This window comes from Tachyglossus aculeatus, chromosome X2, assembly GCF_015852505.1.
Source record: "Tachyglossus aculeatus isolate mTacAcu1 chromosome X2, mTacAcu1.pri, whole genome shotgun sequence".
Lineage (NCBI taxonomy): Eukaryota > Metazoa > Chordata > Mammalia > Monotremata > Tachyglossidae > Tachyglossus > Tachyglossus aculeatus.
The window spans coordinates 2,219,065-2,237,106 of NC_052100.1; the positions used below are offsets into that span (position 1 = coordinate 2,219,065).

At 49.5% G+C, this 18,042-nt stretch overlaps 1 protein-coding gene across 4 annotated transcripts in view; it reads right to left on the minus strand.

Moving 5' to 3' along the window:
* Positions 1-18,042, minus strand: part of LOC119949286 (protocadherin alpha-C2-like) — a 125,337-nt gene that overhangs the window by 74,576 nt on the left and 32,719 nt on the right. Inside the window, exon 1 of one of the 4 annotated variants that reach the window (XM_038770918.1) lies at positions 7,228-9,347. The exons of the other annotated variants lie outside the window; for them this stretch is intronic. Within the exon in view, the coding sequence (XP_038626846.1) occupies positions 7,228-9,282 (2,055 nt within the window). The 5' untranslated portion in view covers positions 9,283-9,347. Of the gene's footprint in view, positions 1-7,227; positions 9,348-18,042 lie in introns of those variants that run through there. 4 annotated transcript variants of the gene reach the window in all.

The following is an 18,042-nucleotide window of genomic DNA, read 5'->3' on the forward strand; positions in this document are numbered from 1 at the left end:
AAATCAATATTCATCCATTCACTCATTCGATCCTATTTATTGAGCTCTTACTGTGTGCACAGCCCTGTACTAAGCGCTTGGGGAGGTACAGTACGACAGTAAACAGCGGCGTTCTCTGCCCACAGCGAGCTCGCAGTATACTGGAAGTACGAGGCATGTCATTCGTTCCCCTTCTAGACTGTGAGCCTGTTGTTGGGTAGGGACTATCTCTATACCATCATCAATCGTATTTATTGAGCACTTACTGTGTGCAGAGCACTGTACTAAGCGCTTGGGAAGTACAAGTTGGCAACATATAGAGACAGTCCCTACCCAACAGTGGGCTCACAGTCTAAACTCTATACGTTGTCGATTTGTAATAATAATAATAATGATGGCATTTATTAAGCGCTTACTATGTGCCAAGCACTGTTCTAACCGCTGGGGAGGTTACAGGGAGATCAGGTTGTCCCACGGGGGGCTCACAGTCTTAATCCCCATTTTACAGATGAGGGAACTGAGGCACAGAGAAGTGAAGTGACTTGTCCAAAGTCACACAGCTGACAATTGGCAGAGCCGGGATTCGAACCCATAATAATAGTAATAATAATGTTGGCATTTGTTAAGCGCTTACTATGTGCAAAGCACTGTTCTAAGCGCTGGGGGGGATACCGAGTGATCAGGTTGTCCCATGTGGGGTTCACAGTCATAATCCCCATTTTACAGATGAGGTAACCGAGGCTCAGAGAAGTGAAATGACTTGCCCAAGGTCACAGCAGACACGCGGCGGAGCCGGGATTCGAACCCATGACCTCTGACTCCAAAGCCCGTGCTCTTTCCACTGAGCCACGCAACCCATGACCCCTGACTCCAAAGCCCGTGCTGTTTCCACTGAGCCACGCTGCTTCCCAAGCATTTAGTACAGTGCTCTGCACGCAGTGAGCTCAGTACATACGATTGAATGAATTAATGAATGAATCCAGTGCTCCTGCCTCTCACCTGCTTCTCTCTAGCTAAGAAGCACTCGAATGTCTCACATGCCTTGGAATTAATCAATAATAATAATGTACCAGACACTGTTCTAATCGCTGGGTAGATACAAGATAATCAGGTTGGACACAGTCCCCGTCCCACATAGGGATCACAGTCTTAATCCCCATTCTATAGATGAGGTAACTGAGGCACAAAGAAGTGATTTTCCCAGGTCACAAAATCAGACAAGTGGCAGAGCCAGAATTAGAATCCAGTTCATCCCCTTCTTGGTGGCTAAGGAGGACCTGAGATCCACCAACACCATCTTAGGTGCTGTCTTAAAACTGGGCTGATGTCTCTACTGGGATGGCCTTTTCAGGAAATCTCACCTGAGATCACCATCTTATAGCATTTTAAAGATGTTTTTAACCCTGGCTCCCCCATTTAACCTGCTGTGTGACTTTGGCAAGTCACTTAACTTCTCTGTGCCTCAGTTACCTCATCTGTAAAATGGAGATTAAGTCTTCGAGCCCCACGTGGGACATGGACTGTGTCCAACCTGATTAGCTTGTATCTACCCCAGAGCTTAGTACAATGTCTTGCACAGAGTAAATGTTTAACAAATACCATAAAAAAGAAAGAGGAACAACCACCTATCCGACTCTGAGATTTCCAGGGCTCTCTAAAAATTCACATGCACTAGCTTTGGGTCCAGAGGAAAGTGCCCGGCCCTGGAATACAAAACACCTGGGTCATAGTTCTGGATCTGTTGTATTGGGAGGCCTGCTGGGGCTTTGCCATGGGGAGAGGGTTTATGACAAAAGAACCGCATAGCGTGTTCCGCAAAGTGGACAGACAACAGGAATCTCGGAAAATCACCGGCTAGCGTGCCTCCCACTGTACCTCTTTGAAAACTAGCAATTGATTTTCTACCTTGATTAAACTCCATAATCATTCCTAAGTTTCCCAGTGTGACAGATGTGATATGCTGACCATGCTAATTGTCCTAGAGTGAAAGCTGTGTCCTATGCTAACCATTTTAATTTTCCTAGAATGACAGGTATATATTGCCTGTCCCTCCTTCTAAGCAAGAGAAATGAACCTGAAATATAACCACCAGGATTACTTAAACCAGACATCCCACCTTGCCTGCTGTGTGACCGTAGGCAAGTCACTTCTGTCAAGTTTTCTCACCTGTGAGATGCAGATAAAATGCCTGTTTCCCCTCCCTCTTAGACTGTGATCCCTGTCTGGGACAGGCACTGTGTCTAATCGGGTAACCTCGGGTCTATGTCATTGTTTAGCACAGTACTTGCCACAAAGTAAGCCCTTAATAATTATCACAATAATTACCATTTGCATCCTACTCATTCAAACATCCTGATTCTATAGGAAGGGAGGGATAAAGAGGGCAGAGCTTCAGGGAGGTAAGCCAAGGATTCATAAAGAGTAATAGCAACTCAAACCAAGACATAGTGGCCCATTTCTCATGTCCCTCGCCAGTTTCCTTGACCTAGAACTCCCTCCCCCAGCCAAATCCCCTAGGCCACAACTCTCCTCTTCTTCAAAGCCCTCCTGAAACCCAGCCTCCTCCACAAAGGCTTCTCTGATTGAGTCACAGAACCCTAGTCACAGCAACCCTACACTCTTCTTTAGCACTTGGACATTTTATTCCTCACCTCGACACTTGACATTTCTGGATTTTTTGTTGCAGTTTCACCTATTCATAGTTGGCTAATTGCTGTGGCGTGGTGCTGGTGGTGGTGGGGTGTTCCCTAGCCCCACCACTGGCTCTTTGCTGTCTTTGTGGTAAACATCAACCATGTATCAGCATGTCGGACTGCTATCAAGAGGAGAGTGATTTTTTGAGCAAAATCTTGGTAAAGCCCAAGAGATAAGGGGGAAAAGAGAAAACAGTGCCAGGGATCGTAAACATTAAAAGAAAACCACACAACAAAGACAGCCTTTTTGTGTGCACAATTTGGCTGTGACTGTGGGCTCCACCTTAACCTTTCCAGCCACACACACTCACATGTGACTTCCACTATTAGTGACATAATCTTCAAATACAAAGAACGACTGCATACACGGTACAGCGCCTTGTACTGATAGAATACTAATTAGATGCAATCCACTTTATTAAACACATAGTACAAGGCATTACTTTCAGTAGTGCTCAAAAATATCATTACTACTATATTATCCAATATATTACCCACTAGAGGGTGATAATTTAACAGAAACCCCTGCATTTTGCTCCAGGAATGGATGAGCAATTATTGTCCGTGTTGCCATTTTCCACCAGGAGCTAAAGAAGGTCCAGGAAGAGAGCCAGCCCCCGGGTGTTAGAGGGGAGGAGATAATAATAATAATGATGACATTTGTTAAGCGCTTACTATGTGCAAAGCACTGTCCTAAGCGCTGGGGGGATACAAGGTGAGCCCACGTGGGGCTCACAGTCTTAATTCCCATTTTGCAGATGAGGTATCTGAGGCTCAGAGAAGTTAAGTGACTTGCCCAAGGTCACGCAGCAGACATGTGGCGGAGCTGGGATTAGAAACCATGACCTCTGGCTCCCAAGCTCGGGTTCTTTCCACTGAGCCACGCTGCTCAGTGAAGATGAGTTTAGAGGTGATTCAGAAATAAGGTGGCTCTGACTGATGAGAAAAACTGAGGATCATTGAAGTGACCTGCCCAAGGGCAGAGCTGGGATTGGAACCTAGGTCTCCTGACTCCCAGCCCCATACTCCCTCCACTAGGCAGTGCTGAGGATGGGGTACAGTCTAGATCTGGGGGAAGGGAGGGTTCAAGGCATTTCTGAGCCCAAATGAGGTGTGTGTCAGAAATCAGATTAACTGAAAGTGGTCCGCAGGGGTGACAGAGAGTTAACGTGTGAGAGGGTGAGTTCTAGGGGAGGGATCTACCCGGAGTGTCCTCCCACCACCTCATGCAATGGAGTGGGCCTGTTTGTTGTTATATTGGACCCTCCCAAGAGCTTAGTATAGTGTTCTGCATACAGTAAGCACTTAATAAATACGATTGAATGAATGCATGAAATGAGACTGAAATTAGAATAGCCGAGCCAATCCTTTCCTGTCTTTACTTCTCTTGTACTCTCCCATGCCCTTAGTACACAGTGTTTTGCACCCGCTAGGTACTAAATAAATATCACTGATGCCGACGACAATGACGACAATGAAATGGATGGTGACAAATACAAATTGGCAGGGGGTGGAGAGACAATATCCGAGACAGCCTACTAAAGGGCCGCGGTTTTCATCAGTTCTGCCTCTACTCCTCCCAAATCCCTGGTCCTTCTCTGGAACTTTCCCTCTGGCCAAATCTCTTTCCCACCACCACCCTCATGACTCCACCCAATCCCACCTTTAACTGGCGAGATTTAATACAAATGCTTGTAATAGCTCATAGAAGCCAGAATCACGCTTTTTGTAGATTACTTCCAGGCAGTATAACGGAACTTTGGCAAGTACTTCAGGGTATTAGTAAGCTCCTAGTCACTGTACTAAATTGCTAAGGTCCGTGCCCCCCCCCCCCCGCTCTTCCCCCCCGCACGCCCATACGCGCCTCATTTACACATTATGTTATCAGCCATGACTTGGTAACTTTAAAAAGGTTATACTCTCAAAAGCAACAAGCATCCAGCTTACAGTGTGGCCTGGCAGAAAGAGCATGGAGTTAGGAGAACAGGATGGAGTCACTCCTTGGCCACTGGCCTGCTATGTGACTTTGTCCAAGTCACTTAACCAGGGCCTTGAAAATAAGAATCAGATAGATTGTGAGCACTGTGTGGGGCAAGGATTTGACTAATTCCCTATGCATATAAGAAGGATGTTTATATGCATAACACGAATAATAACATAGCACAATATAATAATGATAACAATAATCCAATTCAGCATCCTGCCACTATCTTATAGTTTTCAATTACTTAATGATCTCAGATGAAGTCAGTGACCTAATTAATTTCTTCCCGTTATTTTTTTTTCAAATATGTACCAGGGTTTCCTCTATTTTCACTCGAGAGGTTCTCACAAATCTTGTGAACTTTTACAACATAACACATTCATTCTCACCATATTTCATACTGAAACAGAGCTGTGTTTTTGGTGTCTGGCAAGTACATCGAGCATTATTTTTTCTAAACTCCTTGTCTCATATCTTTATCTCAATCTGGGAAAGCTGACTGTTGATTAGATAAACTCTTTTTCATAAAACAAATGAATTTAGTATGGTGTTTATTAAATGCTTGCTCTGTACCAAATACTGGGCTAAGAAAGAGATAATCATATTGGACACAGTCTCTGTTTCACACAGGGCTCGTAAGAAGTAGGGAGAGGAGGTATTTTATCCCCATTTTACAGAGGGAGAAATTTGGACACAGAGATTAAATAATTTACCCAAGGTTATATAGTAGGGCTGGGACTAGAATGCGGGTCTCCTCACTCCAAGTTGCATGCTCTCTCATATCAAAGCCATCCCTGAGGGAAAAGGGGGAGAGAGAAGAGTGGGAGAGAAGAGAGGTGGATCAAGTGAGCTCGAGCAGATTATTGTTACTGGCTTCATTAGGGAAGGAGTTAAGAATGTTTACAGGGCTTTTCCAATCCTCCTCCAGATTAAATCAGTGAACTGTTGACTATGGGACTGCGCTGTATTTCTAAACAGCCAATCCAATCTCTTCTTGGAGTTCAGACCCGATTTTGTCCCATGCCAGAGGAAAGTGGACTTGGTACCAGTGGGTTGGGCTGGGGCTCCTAAAGGGTAGAGTCCATGACAATTGCCCCAATCATTTTACCCCAGGGACCGATGTACCTACAAAACTATCACCCTACCAGTTCTGTATGATGCAAAGAGGTGAAGGGAAAATCTTGGTATAGATTATACACAAACTTATTATTGGATTGTAAACTCCTTTTAGTCAGGGAATGTGTTGCTTCGCTTCGGTTAAACAGTGCAGTTCAGTGTACCCTGCCTAGCAGATACCCTATTAATATCATTACTACAAAGAGAGAATAGGAGAAGTTAAGTGATTTGTCCAAAGTCACAGAACAGGTTAGTGGTAAATTCAGGATTAGAACCCAGGTCCTTCTGACTCCCAGGTTCATACTCTTTCATCTAGACCATGCTGCATCTCTAACTGCATTTCCTAAGTGCTTAGTACAGAGTTCTGCATACAGACGGTGCTCACTTAATACACATGATTGAGGATACGGTACTCAGTTTGTTGAGAAGGTATTAATAAGCCTCTAATTTTGGATCACTTTTCAGGATACTCCCATTCGTTGGAATGGTTATTCCTGATGTTTGTTCATAATGAAACACCACAGCTACTATATTAAAACTCCTGTCGCGATGGTACTTATTTGTGGGGCTGTTTCTCTCCCTTTTACTGAAGTTGGTATACAACACCTATTCGAACGGAAAGCATTTTGCCTTAACTTAGAGTCATCTTGAAAAAAATATCCATGCCGTTCAAATAAACCTGGTAATACGAATATTGACCTCTAAAACAACAGTGAAAATAAACAGAGGAGAACGGTAAACCGTCCATGATGAGACATTATAGTTACGTCGAAAGAGGAAAAGAAGTCTTCCGGAACAGGAAAACGAGGAAGAGCCGGAGTTTTTGCCCTCTAAATTCAAGGGGAAGAGTGTTAGGAGGGAATAGAAGACTGGCGAGGTTGAGGTGGGAATGATAGCCTCGCTGGAGGGAGTCACTGTAGCACCTAACTGGGTGTTTAAGAGATGGCAGTAAATGTGAGTTAGCACGATAAGATAACTACTGAAGACTTGAAAATGAATATTGAATTCCATTTCGGAACTCACCTTCCCAGAATCCTCTGGACAGATTCCCTGTTGCTCCCCGCTGTTCCGGGGGCCCGGACACGGTGGCATGTTGGGGCTGAAAGCCATGAGGTCGCTCTTGGCGGCCCCGTCTCCTGCACAGGCGTTGGGTCGCCGCCGGCGGCGCTGCTGAGAATAGGACCAACTGCCCACGGCGCTGGAGCAGACGAGGGCCGGCGGGCCGGGCCCGCACAGCCCGCGCGGGGGCGCCGAGCACCGCAGCGCCGCGTACAGCAGCACGGTCACCACGAACAGGCCGGACACGGCGCAGATGGCCACGACGAGGTAGACGTTCACGTCCCCCAGGGCCGCCCGCGGGCCGCCCCCCGACGCCCCCGCCGCCCGCGCCCCCGCCGTCCGCGCCGCCGCCGCCTTGGCGTCCTGCCCGCCGTGGTCCACCAGCGACACGCTGACCGTGGCCGTGGCCCGCAGCGCCGGCTCCCCGTGGTCCCGCACCACGACCAGCAGCGTGTGCCGCGGCCCGTCCGCCTCGTCCAGGGCCCTCGCCGTGCTGATCTCGCCCGTGTACAGCCCGATGCGGAAGGGGCCGCGCCCGGCCCCGCCGCCCAACGCCCGCAGCTCGTACGCCAGCCACGCGTTGTAGCCCGAGTCCAAGTCCACCGCGCGGATCTTCGCCACCGGGTGGCCCGGCCCGGCCCCCTGCGGCACCAGCTCCGGACCCGGCGGAGACGCCCCGGGGAGGCCGGACCGAGGGCTCGACGCCGCGGAGGACCACGAGGGCGCCGCCCCGGCATGCGGCGGCAGCACGAGGGGAGCGTTGTCGTTCTCGTCCAGCACGAACACGTGCAGCGTCACGTTGCTGTCCAGCGCCGGGACCCCCGCGTCGCGGGCGCACACCTGGACCTGCAGCAGCTCCAGCTCCTCGTGGTCCAGCGGCTGCAGCGCGTACACGCGCCCGCTCTCCGCGTGGACCGACACGTAGCTGGACAGGGGCCGCTCCCGCACCGGCCGGTCCACCAGCGAGTAGGACACCAGGGCGTTCTCCCGCGCGTCCGGGTCCCGCGCCGACACGGTGAAGATGTGGCTTCCCGGCGGGTTGTTCTCCTTCACCAGCACCGTGTAGGCGGGCTGCGCGAAGGCCGGCGCGTTGTCGTTCACGTCGGCGATGGCCACCGCCACGCTGGCCGTGGCCTCCAGCGCCGGGGCCCCGCCGTCCCGCGCCGTCACCCGCAGCTCGTAGGCCGCCACGCTCTCGCGGTCCACGGGGCCCTGCAGGACCAGCGAATAGTAATTCCTGAAGGTGGACACCAGCCCGAACGGCCCGGGGGGCGCCAGGGTGCACGTCACCTCTCCGTTGGCCCCCGAGTCTCGGTCGGACACGCTGATCAGCGCGATCACCGTGCCGGGCGGGGCGTCCTCCCGGACGGGCAGCGACAAGGATGTCACCATTATCTCTGGAGTGTTGTCGTTGATATCCAGCACCTCCACCAGGACCGTGCAGTGACCAACCATGGGAGGATTTCCGTTATCGGTCGCCTCCACCTGGATTTCAAGCAGTTTATTTTCCTCGAAATCTAATTCTCCTTTTACTTTGATTTCTCCCGTTTCTTCATCCATGCTGAATATGGCTCCTATTTTGGAGGGAACCGGTCTGCGAAAGGTGTATGCCATGTCTCCACTTTCTCCCTCGTCGGCATCGGTGGCATTGAGCTTGATTAACAGTGACCCAAGGGCCGCACTTTCTGCCAATCTCACCTTGTATATGGACTGGCCAAATTTTGGAGCGTTGTCATTCACGTCCAGCACCACGATCACCAACTGAACGGTGCCAGTCATTTCGGGTTTGCCCCCGTCTGTGGCCGTCAGTAACAAGTGGTGCTCAGGGGTCTCCTCTCGGTCCAAAGGTTTCTTCAGAACAAGGGACAAAGATTTACTTTGTTCATTATTCGTTTGTAAATCAAGAGTGAAAAACTCATTAGGGCTGAGACTATAAGTCAGGATAGAATTTACTCCAATATCTGCATCCACTGCTCCATCTAGTGGAAACCGAGAGTCAGGCAATCGCGATTCGGAAATACTAAGAATTTTTTTGTTTTCCGGGAAAACGGGCGGGTTGTCGTTGATGTCCTTGACCTCCACCTCCACATGGTCGACCCGCAGGGGCTTGTCCACGATCACCTCCAGGTGGATGCTGCAGGCGGGGCTCCGGCCGCACAGCTCCTCCCGGTCGATGGGCGAATTGACGAACAGGATGCCGTTCTGCAGATTCACCTCCAGATAGTCCCCGCGGCGGCCCTGGGACACCACCCGGAACATCCGCGGCACCAGCTCCCCGACCTCCAGCCCCAGGTCCTGCGCGATGCGGCCCACGAACGTGCCGTGTTTCGCCTCCTCCGGCACCGAGTAATGGAGCTGGCCGCTCCCCCCGGCCCAGGCTGTGACCAGCAGCAGGACCGCGGTCAGCAGCCGCCGCCGGTTCTCCGGGCAGCCCCCTCGCCAACAAACCATAGCAATCTTCGAGGAATCCGGATCGGCGAGTTATGCAGGACAAATCGGAGAGATTCTTTCAGGGAACATACGGGAGCTGACGGAAATCCAGCCTCTCCTTCAGCAGATCCGAAAGGGGTGAGTAGCCGGATTGTCAGAGAACTGGTGGGAGGAGCCGAATTCTTTCTTTCTTCCCAAAAATCTTTTCAGCGGACAGTGACACCCTGTGGCCACATGTGTGATGGAAAAAATCATGGCGTCTCGATTTCCCACTGAAGCGCTCACCGTGCATCCCTTTCATTTGAGACGTTTCCAGGGAAACCCATCAGGGCCTCCTACTTGCATCGGATGGATCCGGAAGTGATCTTCCTTCCGGAAACGTAAAATCCTCTCGCCGTACTCAGCACTGTTTTCTGAGAGCCTGTAATTCGGTCCTTTGGTGACTTTGGCGAAGACGGTTCATTTTGTCCCCATAAGTGGGCCGCTCGGATCCTCCTAGAAAAGGCCAGTTCTGCCAACCAAATTGGCGTTCAAGGAGGATTCCTTCAGAAAAAAACCTTCAGAATAAGAAAGATCCCAGAGCTAATATTGGGAAGAGAGGAGATCCTGGCCCACGGTCACCATAACTCAGTGCCGGGAATTTTCCGATTTGAGCACTTAGACGCTGGTCTTCTCACATTCCGCCATTCTTTACTTTTTCTCATGAAAAGACCTGTCCTTATCCCAGATGCTAACAACACCTACCTGTTTAGCAATCCGATGAAGAAAATAGGAGGAGGCACAGAAAGATAACTGGACGGTGAGGTCAATCCAGAAATACCTCGGTGTTTCTTTCATTCTTTGCAAAGTCATTATTCATTGAATGAAGGATCTGTATCTTTTCCCATTCGATTGTACTCAACAAGCAAATGGGTTTAGAAAATAAGATTTATTTGATTGCGTGGTGGCTCCGAATACTGGTTAACTGGGTTTTCTATGCAACAATCGTTTGAATGCCTAGAATCTGTTAAAGGTTGGGTGATGGATTTGGTTGGATTGGGTTGACTATCACCCAACTGTTTATTCGATCCATTCGACTGTAGGGCGGCTTCTTCGGCTCCACTAGGAGTAATAGGAAAAGTCCACCACCGAGAGTGTGGAGAATGATGTAAAAGAGGCGATGTTACCCAGAATGTAAGCCCATCTATTTAATATGAATCCCATTCTGAATTGATTATATATGCTCAAGATTTATACTGATTTTAAAATTGAATCCACTACACTCGATAATCTTTATCATTCTTCTGTAGATTTGCTCGCCTGGGAGATTGCTGACATTCTGGGCAAGAATAAGCTTGACTCGTCCCTCTCTAAACAGAAAGTAGCCAATCTCAAAATAACTATGACGGTTCTGTGTTCACTTATGCATTCGTGGTTGCGAGCAGAGAACGTCCCCTACACACGAAGCAAAAGGCCACCCTTCTGCTTAATACAGAACCTTGCCTAAGAGTCTGCAAATCCCCATAAAATCATCCACGATTGGAATCTACAGAGAGCACCTGAATGCTAGGCGCTTTACTAAGCACTTGGGAAAGTACAACAGTAGCAAGACGCACGTTTCCTATCCTCAAGGTGCTAACGAAGTCATCAGTACTGGGGAAACTGGATGCTATGCCATGGAGACGCTATGTCATGTCTTCTCACATGAAAACAAAACTACTTACCAAGACTTCAAGACTAGTTCCTCTATCTAGGCTACTCTAGCTCGCACTCTTCCCTCCTTCCAAACTAGACCGTTTCAGGCCTTCAATTCACCTGATTCAGATCTACCCACGTTCTCCTGCCAAGATCACCTCCTCATCTCAGATTCACCAAAACACACCTCTCCTCCAACTCATGTGGCCAATCTGGTCATCTTTTTCTTTGAACCACAGTAAATCCTTACCTCACACCCTAATTACTCATTATTATTCAAATCATTCCTTAAAAATAATCAATTAAAAGTAGAAAGCATTCATTGAAGTCGTCCACCTCCCTGATAACGCCATTCCCCCAGCCACCTGCAAACTTCTGTATAGGTGTGCTTATTTTTGAATATACTTGCATTTCTCTTTTTATGTACGTATTTTCAGCTGTATATCTTATACATTTGGAAATTTACATCTGCTTGCCTCCCCCAGGTTGAAAACTCCTTGAGGGCAGGAATCATGTCTTCTACTTCATTGGTAGGTTCACCGAAGATCACGCCACCATTTTAGTGCCTAAATAAATACAGTTTATACTAAAGCTAATGCTGCTGAGGAGGAGGAAGAGGAGGGTGGAAAGAGGAGGAGTGGGACGACGCAAGAAGGATGGGAAAGAAAAGGAGGACAAAGGTTAATATGCCCTGGACTGCAGGCAAAAGTGTCTTGCCCAACCTAGGCCTGTTGAGGATTGAGGGAAAAAAATCAGGTTGTACAAACTCCCTATAGCTTAGATCATAGAGTCCATCTTGGGATTTCCTCTCCCATAAGTGAAGCCTCGGCTACAATGCATTGGAACTCAGGGGGACAGATTCTTCAAGGGAGGCTTCTCGCTGGAGATAGGTTAAAGTAAAGGAGCAGACACACTTCCGAGCTTCTAAAGAGCATTTAGGAAATCGTTCTCCCGTGGATTAATTCGAACCCTACTCATCTCCGAACAGGCTACGCATCTCCAGGAAACGCTTCCTTACGTAGTAAAATCGTACTAGGAGCAACTAATGTGAAAGGAAAAAAACTAATTCAAACTTAAAATTTCGTTTATCAAAGATGAAAAATGGACCGATAATAATTAGGAATACTTTGAAAGTGAAAGATAAGTAACGCCACATGTTGAAATGATTTTTAGAACTAGGATCATCATCTTGGGCATTTACTAAAAAGAAAAACAAAAAACCCCCACTATAGTAAATACTTGGGATACTATACCGATATGACATACATTCCCTGCCTTCAAAGGGCTTACAATATAAAGTGGAGGACTGATGGAGAGAAATCATTCACACACACCGGAAAAAAGAGATTTCCGTTAGCCCAATCCACCCAAATACTCACCAGATCAGAAGGATTTGGATTCTCCCCTGTAAGTTGCGGGAGGTTGGGGCTGAAAGCCATGAGGTCGCTCTTGGCGGCACCGTCTCCCAAACACGCGTTCGGAGGCTGCCGGCGGCGCTGCTGGGAATTCGACCAACTGCCCACGGCGCTGGAGTAGACGAGGGCCGGCGGGCCGGGCCCGCACAGCCCACGCGGGGGCGCCGAGCACCGCAGCGCCGCGTACAGCAGCACGGTCACCACGAACAGGCCGGACACGGCGCAGATGGCCACGACGAGGTAGACGTTCACGTCCCCCAGGGCCGCCCGCGGGCCGCCCCCCGACGCCCCCGCCGCCCGCGCCCCCCGCCGCCCGCGCCGCCGCCGCCTTGGCGTCCTGCCCGCCGTGGTCCACCAGCGACACGCTGACCGTGGCCGTGGCCCGCAGCGCCGGCTCCCCGTGGTCCCGCACCACGACCAGCAGCGTGTGCCGCGGCCCGTCCGCCTCGTCCAGGGCCCGCGCCGTGCTGATCTCGCCCGTGTACAGCCCGATGCGGAAGGGGCCGCGCCCGGCCCCGCCGCCCAACGCCCGCAGCTCGTACGCCAGCCACGCGTTGTAGCCCGAGTCCAAGTCCACCGCGCGGATCTTTGCCACCGGGTGCCCCGGCCCGGCCCCCTGCGGCACCAGCTCCGGACCCGACGGAGACACCCCGGGGGAGCCGGACAGGGGGCTCGACGCCGCGGAGGACCACGAGGGCGCGGCGGCCGCCCCGGAATGCGGCGGCAGGACGAGGGGAGCGTTGTCGTTCTCGTCCAGCACGAACACGTGCAGCGTCACGTTGCTGTCCAGCGCCGGGACTCCCGAGTCGCGGGCGCTCACCTGGACCTGCAGCATCTCCAGTTCCTCGTGGTCCAGCGGCTGCAGCGCGTACACGCGCCCGCTCTCCGCGTGGACCGACACGTAGCTGGACAGCGGCCGCTCCCGCACCGGCCGGTCCACCAGCGAGTAGGACACCAGGGCGTTCTCCCGCGCGTCCGGGTCCCGCGCCGACACGGTGAAGATGTGGCTTCCCGGCGGGTTGTTCTCCTTCACCAGCACCGTGTACTCGGGCTGCGCGAAGGCCGGCGCGTTGTCGTTCACGTCGGCGATGGCCACCGCCACGCTGGCCGTGGCCTCCAGCGCCGGCTCCCCGCCGTCCCGCGCCGTCACCCGCAGCTCGTAGGCCGCCACGCTCTCGCGGTCCACGGGGCCCTGCAGGACCAGCGAATAGTAATTCTTGAAGGTGGACACCAGCCCGAACGGCCCGGGGGGCGCCAGGGTGCACGTCACCTGCCCGTTGGCCCCGGAGTCTCGATCGGACACGCTGATCAGCGCGATCACCGTGCCTGGAAGGGCGTCTTCCCGGACGGACAGAGACAAGGACGTCACCGTTATCTCCGGGGGGTTGTCGTTCGTGTCCAGAATTTCTACGGAAACTTTGCAGTGACCAGCCATGGGAGGATTTCCCTTATCCATAACCTTCACCTGTATTTCATATGCGTTTACATCTTCGAAATCCACCTCTCCTTGAGTTCTGATTTCTCCAGTAACCGCATCTATGCTAAAAGAACACTTTTCACTATGCGGCGAAATGCTACGGACCGAAAAAGAAACCTCCCCGTTGATTCCATCATCCAGATCTGAAGCATTGATTTTAATCACCCCGGTCCCATTACCTGTGTTTTCCAACAACCTGGCTTTGTAGGCGGATCTTTCACACTGCGGGGCGTTGTCGTTCACGTCCAACACCGTGACCAGCAGCTGAACCGTCCCTGTCGACTCGGGGATTCCGCCGTCAGCCGCTGTTAGGATTAGCTGGTGCTCTGGGGTTACCTCTCTGTCCAGAGATTTCTTTAACACCAACGCCAGGGATGGACTTTGCTCGTCACTTGTCTGTGTTGCTAGAGAAAAGTACTCGTTAGGGCTCAATCGGTAAGTGAGCCGAGCGTTTGCTCCGATATCTGCGTCAGAAGCGCCCTCTAGTGGAACATGTGATCCCAGAGTGCTGGACTCTGAAATATACATCCTTTGTTCTTTTTCAGGGAAGATGGGCGGGTTGTCGTTGATGTCCTTGACCTCCACCTCCACATGGTCGACCCGCAGCGGCTTGTCCACGATCACCTCCAGGTGGATGCTGCAGGCGGGGCTCCGGCCGCACAGCTCCTCCCGGTCGATGGGCGAATTGACGAACAGGATGCCGTTCTGCAGATTCACCTCCAGATAGTCGCCGCGGCCCTGGGACACCGCCCGGAACATCCGCGGCACCAGCTCCGCCACCTCCAGCCCCAGGTCCTGCGCGATGCGGCCCACGAAGGTGCCGTGTTTCGCCTCCTCCGGCACCGAGTAATGGAGCTGGCCGCTCCCCCCGGCCCAGGCTGTGACCAGCAGCAGGACCGCGGTCAGCAGCCGCCGCCGGCTCCCCGGGCTCCCCCTGCGCCAACAAACCATCGCAATCCCTGGGGGATCGGAGGTCTGAATCAGTCGCTTAAAAGGAGGTATTGCATGGAGGCCCGTGGGAGAAGCTTAGCTCTGCCGACGATAATTCCGCTTTTAAATTCCGTCCTGGATGCTCCGCCAACATGGAGTCGATGTGATCTAGTGGCCGGATGGATTCTCTGGGCGGGGGCGAGCACAAATGTTCGTTTGTGGCTCGCCTCCTGGTGAACAGCGACATCATGTGTGCGGATGCGTGAGTACAACACACTAAATTACTCTGTTTTTCTTTTCTTTCACTCCCCTCTGGGTCCATTTAGGTTAGCGCGTTTCCCCACTATTATATTTTCCTGAAAACTGTAACCGTTCACGATAGTATCAAATAGAAGAATCAGTAAGGTAGCTCTTCTAATGAGAGGCAAACTCCTTTTTTTCCATTTTTTTTACGGTATTTGTTAACCGCGCACTATGTGACAGGCACTATACTAAGTACTGGCGTAGATACAAGGCTAATACAAGGTTAGATATAGTCCATGGCCCACACAGGGCTCACAATATTAATCTCCATTTTACGGATGGGGTAACTGAGGCACAGAGACATTAAGTTACTTGTCCATCATCACACAGCAGGAGTGATTCATTCATTCATTCATTCAATCATATTTATTGAGCGCTTCCTGTGTGCAGAGCACTGTATTAAGCGCTTGGGAAGTACAAGTTGGCAACATATAGAGACGGTCCCTACCCAACAGTGGGCTCACAGTCTAGAAGGGGGAGACAGAGAACAAAACAAAACATATCAACAAAATAAAATAAATAGAATAAATATGTACAAATAAAATCAATAAATAGAGTAATAAATACGTACAAACAGGTATACATATATACAGGTGCTGTGGGGAGGGGATTTGGTAAGGCGGGGGGATGGAGGGAGGGAAGGAGGAGAGGAAGGAGGGGGCTCAGTCTGGGAAGGCCTCCTGGAGGAGGTGAGCTCTCAGTAGCCCTTGAAGGGAGGAAGAGAGCTAGCTTGGCGGATGTGCGGAGGGAGGGCATTCCAGGCCACGGGGATGACGTGGGCCGGGAGTGATGGAGTCAGGATTAGAATTCAGGTCCCTCTGAATACCAGACCTGTACTCTATCCACTATGCAATGCTACTTCTCTCCGAGTTAAGCTGGAAATTACCCTTTCAGGTGCCACCAAAACTGCCTTATATTTTCCATGAAATTAGTCCACATCATATGTCCTCGACTTATAAAATCAAAATCACTGTTGGACACCAGAAGCGTTGACTCAATGAATGAAATTTATGATTGATTCCAATTTATGATTGATTTAGAATTGTTTCATGAGACAATTACCTCCTTGATAGATACCATACTTTTAATATAAAGTGCAGTCCCCTTCCATGTACAGAATGTGCTTTTTATCTTAAAGAGTTTCCCGTGTACCAAACGAAGATGTGATATAATTGGAAAGAATAGCCAAGTCATTTGCCATTTGGGGGTATAGGTTTGTGTTTTGCTTCAGTTGTATATTCCCGAGGTCTTCTGCCAGTGCCTTAGACTCAAGAGGTCCTCAGTAAAAGCCCTGATTGCCTGAATGACTTTACTCAATCAAGGACTAGAAATACTGAAGTCATATCCTTTCCATGTAGTTTTCCTTCAACTAGTTCCATTGAAGATCATTTCAGCATCCAGATTCAGAAAACATCTTGTTATTTCTCAGGGAATACATGAAATTGTAAAAGTACAATGAATTGTATTTGTTAGTACCTATTCAATGTAAAGCTCTCCATTAAGTCATTGGGAAAGTATAACAAAAGTATGAGACATTTTTCTGACCCACTAGGGGATTTACACTCTAATGACAAGGGCCATAGGTATGTACTCCAAAGATCAGTTCTTTGCAGTCCCCAATTTGTTCTCCTCTAAGGACAATAACTTGGTGAGGGTAAGATAGTGGACTGCCTTCTCTCAAATCAAGGCGAGCGCCAATGGGAAAAATACCACAGAGCCAGAAACTGATATTCAAGATGGCTTTCAGGAAAATTATCTCATTCAGATGCTTAATGAAGTCATTTTAGGATCTATAAGCATAGGGACTGATACATTCATAACGTTTATAATGATCTTGGATTTGATGAGGGGTCTAAGCATTCATCATCTGAGAAGTTTTCATAAACTCTGATGGGAAGTGGATAGTTCTCGGGGTCTCCTATCCCTGGAATTAGTTGATCATGGTGACTCTTACAACTATTCTTTAAAATCCACTAATCAAAATACACACATAGGCAAACAGAAGGTATTCCATTCAAAACACAAAATTGAAGTTTCAATTCAGTGCATCTTGGTTAAGACAAATCTGGCTGTTTAAATATTACTACTATATGGGAAGAAAACTTAAACCAGGTGGATAAAGCTAAAAGTAGCGGGAGGACATAGTTATGCCCAGAGCTGCTTTGTTTACAACTTCATTATTACATATGAGTTTCATCCAGTTTTAAGGCTACAATCTTTAAAGCCGTATTTCTCTACCTATCCACTTCTCCCTGATGAATAGTAGATGAGGAGATAAATGATTCCATCTTTTGGAAAAGGAGTTGTCCCAAGGGGGAAAAAATAGCGGCGACTGCTTTCAGTAAGGGAGGGAAATTAAATAACATTTCACTTCCACCAAGTGCTTTGAAGCTTTTCCCACTCTAACCGTGGAGGAAAATACTTGGAGTCCTTGTGCTGAAATTTCGTACACTAGCTTGTTCTATCCTGCTTCAAATAGCCTAGTAACTACTTTTTATGATGAACATTCTTCCATAATTTTAACAATTTTGGTGCTTTTGATATTTCTCCCGAATTCACGTGGTTGATTTATCTAATCCCAAAACATTCGGATTCAGATCTTCCGGGTGACACAGCACACGTACATATCACTGTGTTCTGCTTTATGTCGTCTTTCATACAACCCACGGAGCTGACTTCACATATCCCCTCAGAATGAAGTAGCTCTGTAGATTTATCCATGTATTTTCCCCAAGAAACACTTAAGGACTTTACTCGGTAAGAAGCTGAAACAAACCTTGGCGTTTTCCACATAGGGTCTTTCCAGGCATTGTATAACTGACTTGTAAGGTGAATTCTAACAAGAAGGAAAATAAGAAGGGACGATGAAAGACCATATAAATAGCTGAACCTCAAGAAGAGAAGCAAGATGGTGCCCAGTGAGTAGAATGAAGGATTGATCAGAAGTACTAAGCTCTTGGGAGACAAAAATATAATCATTAG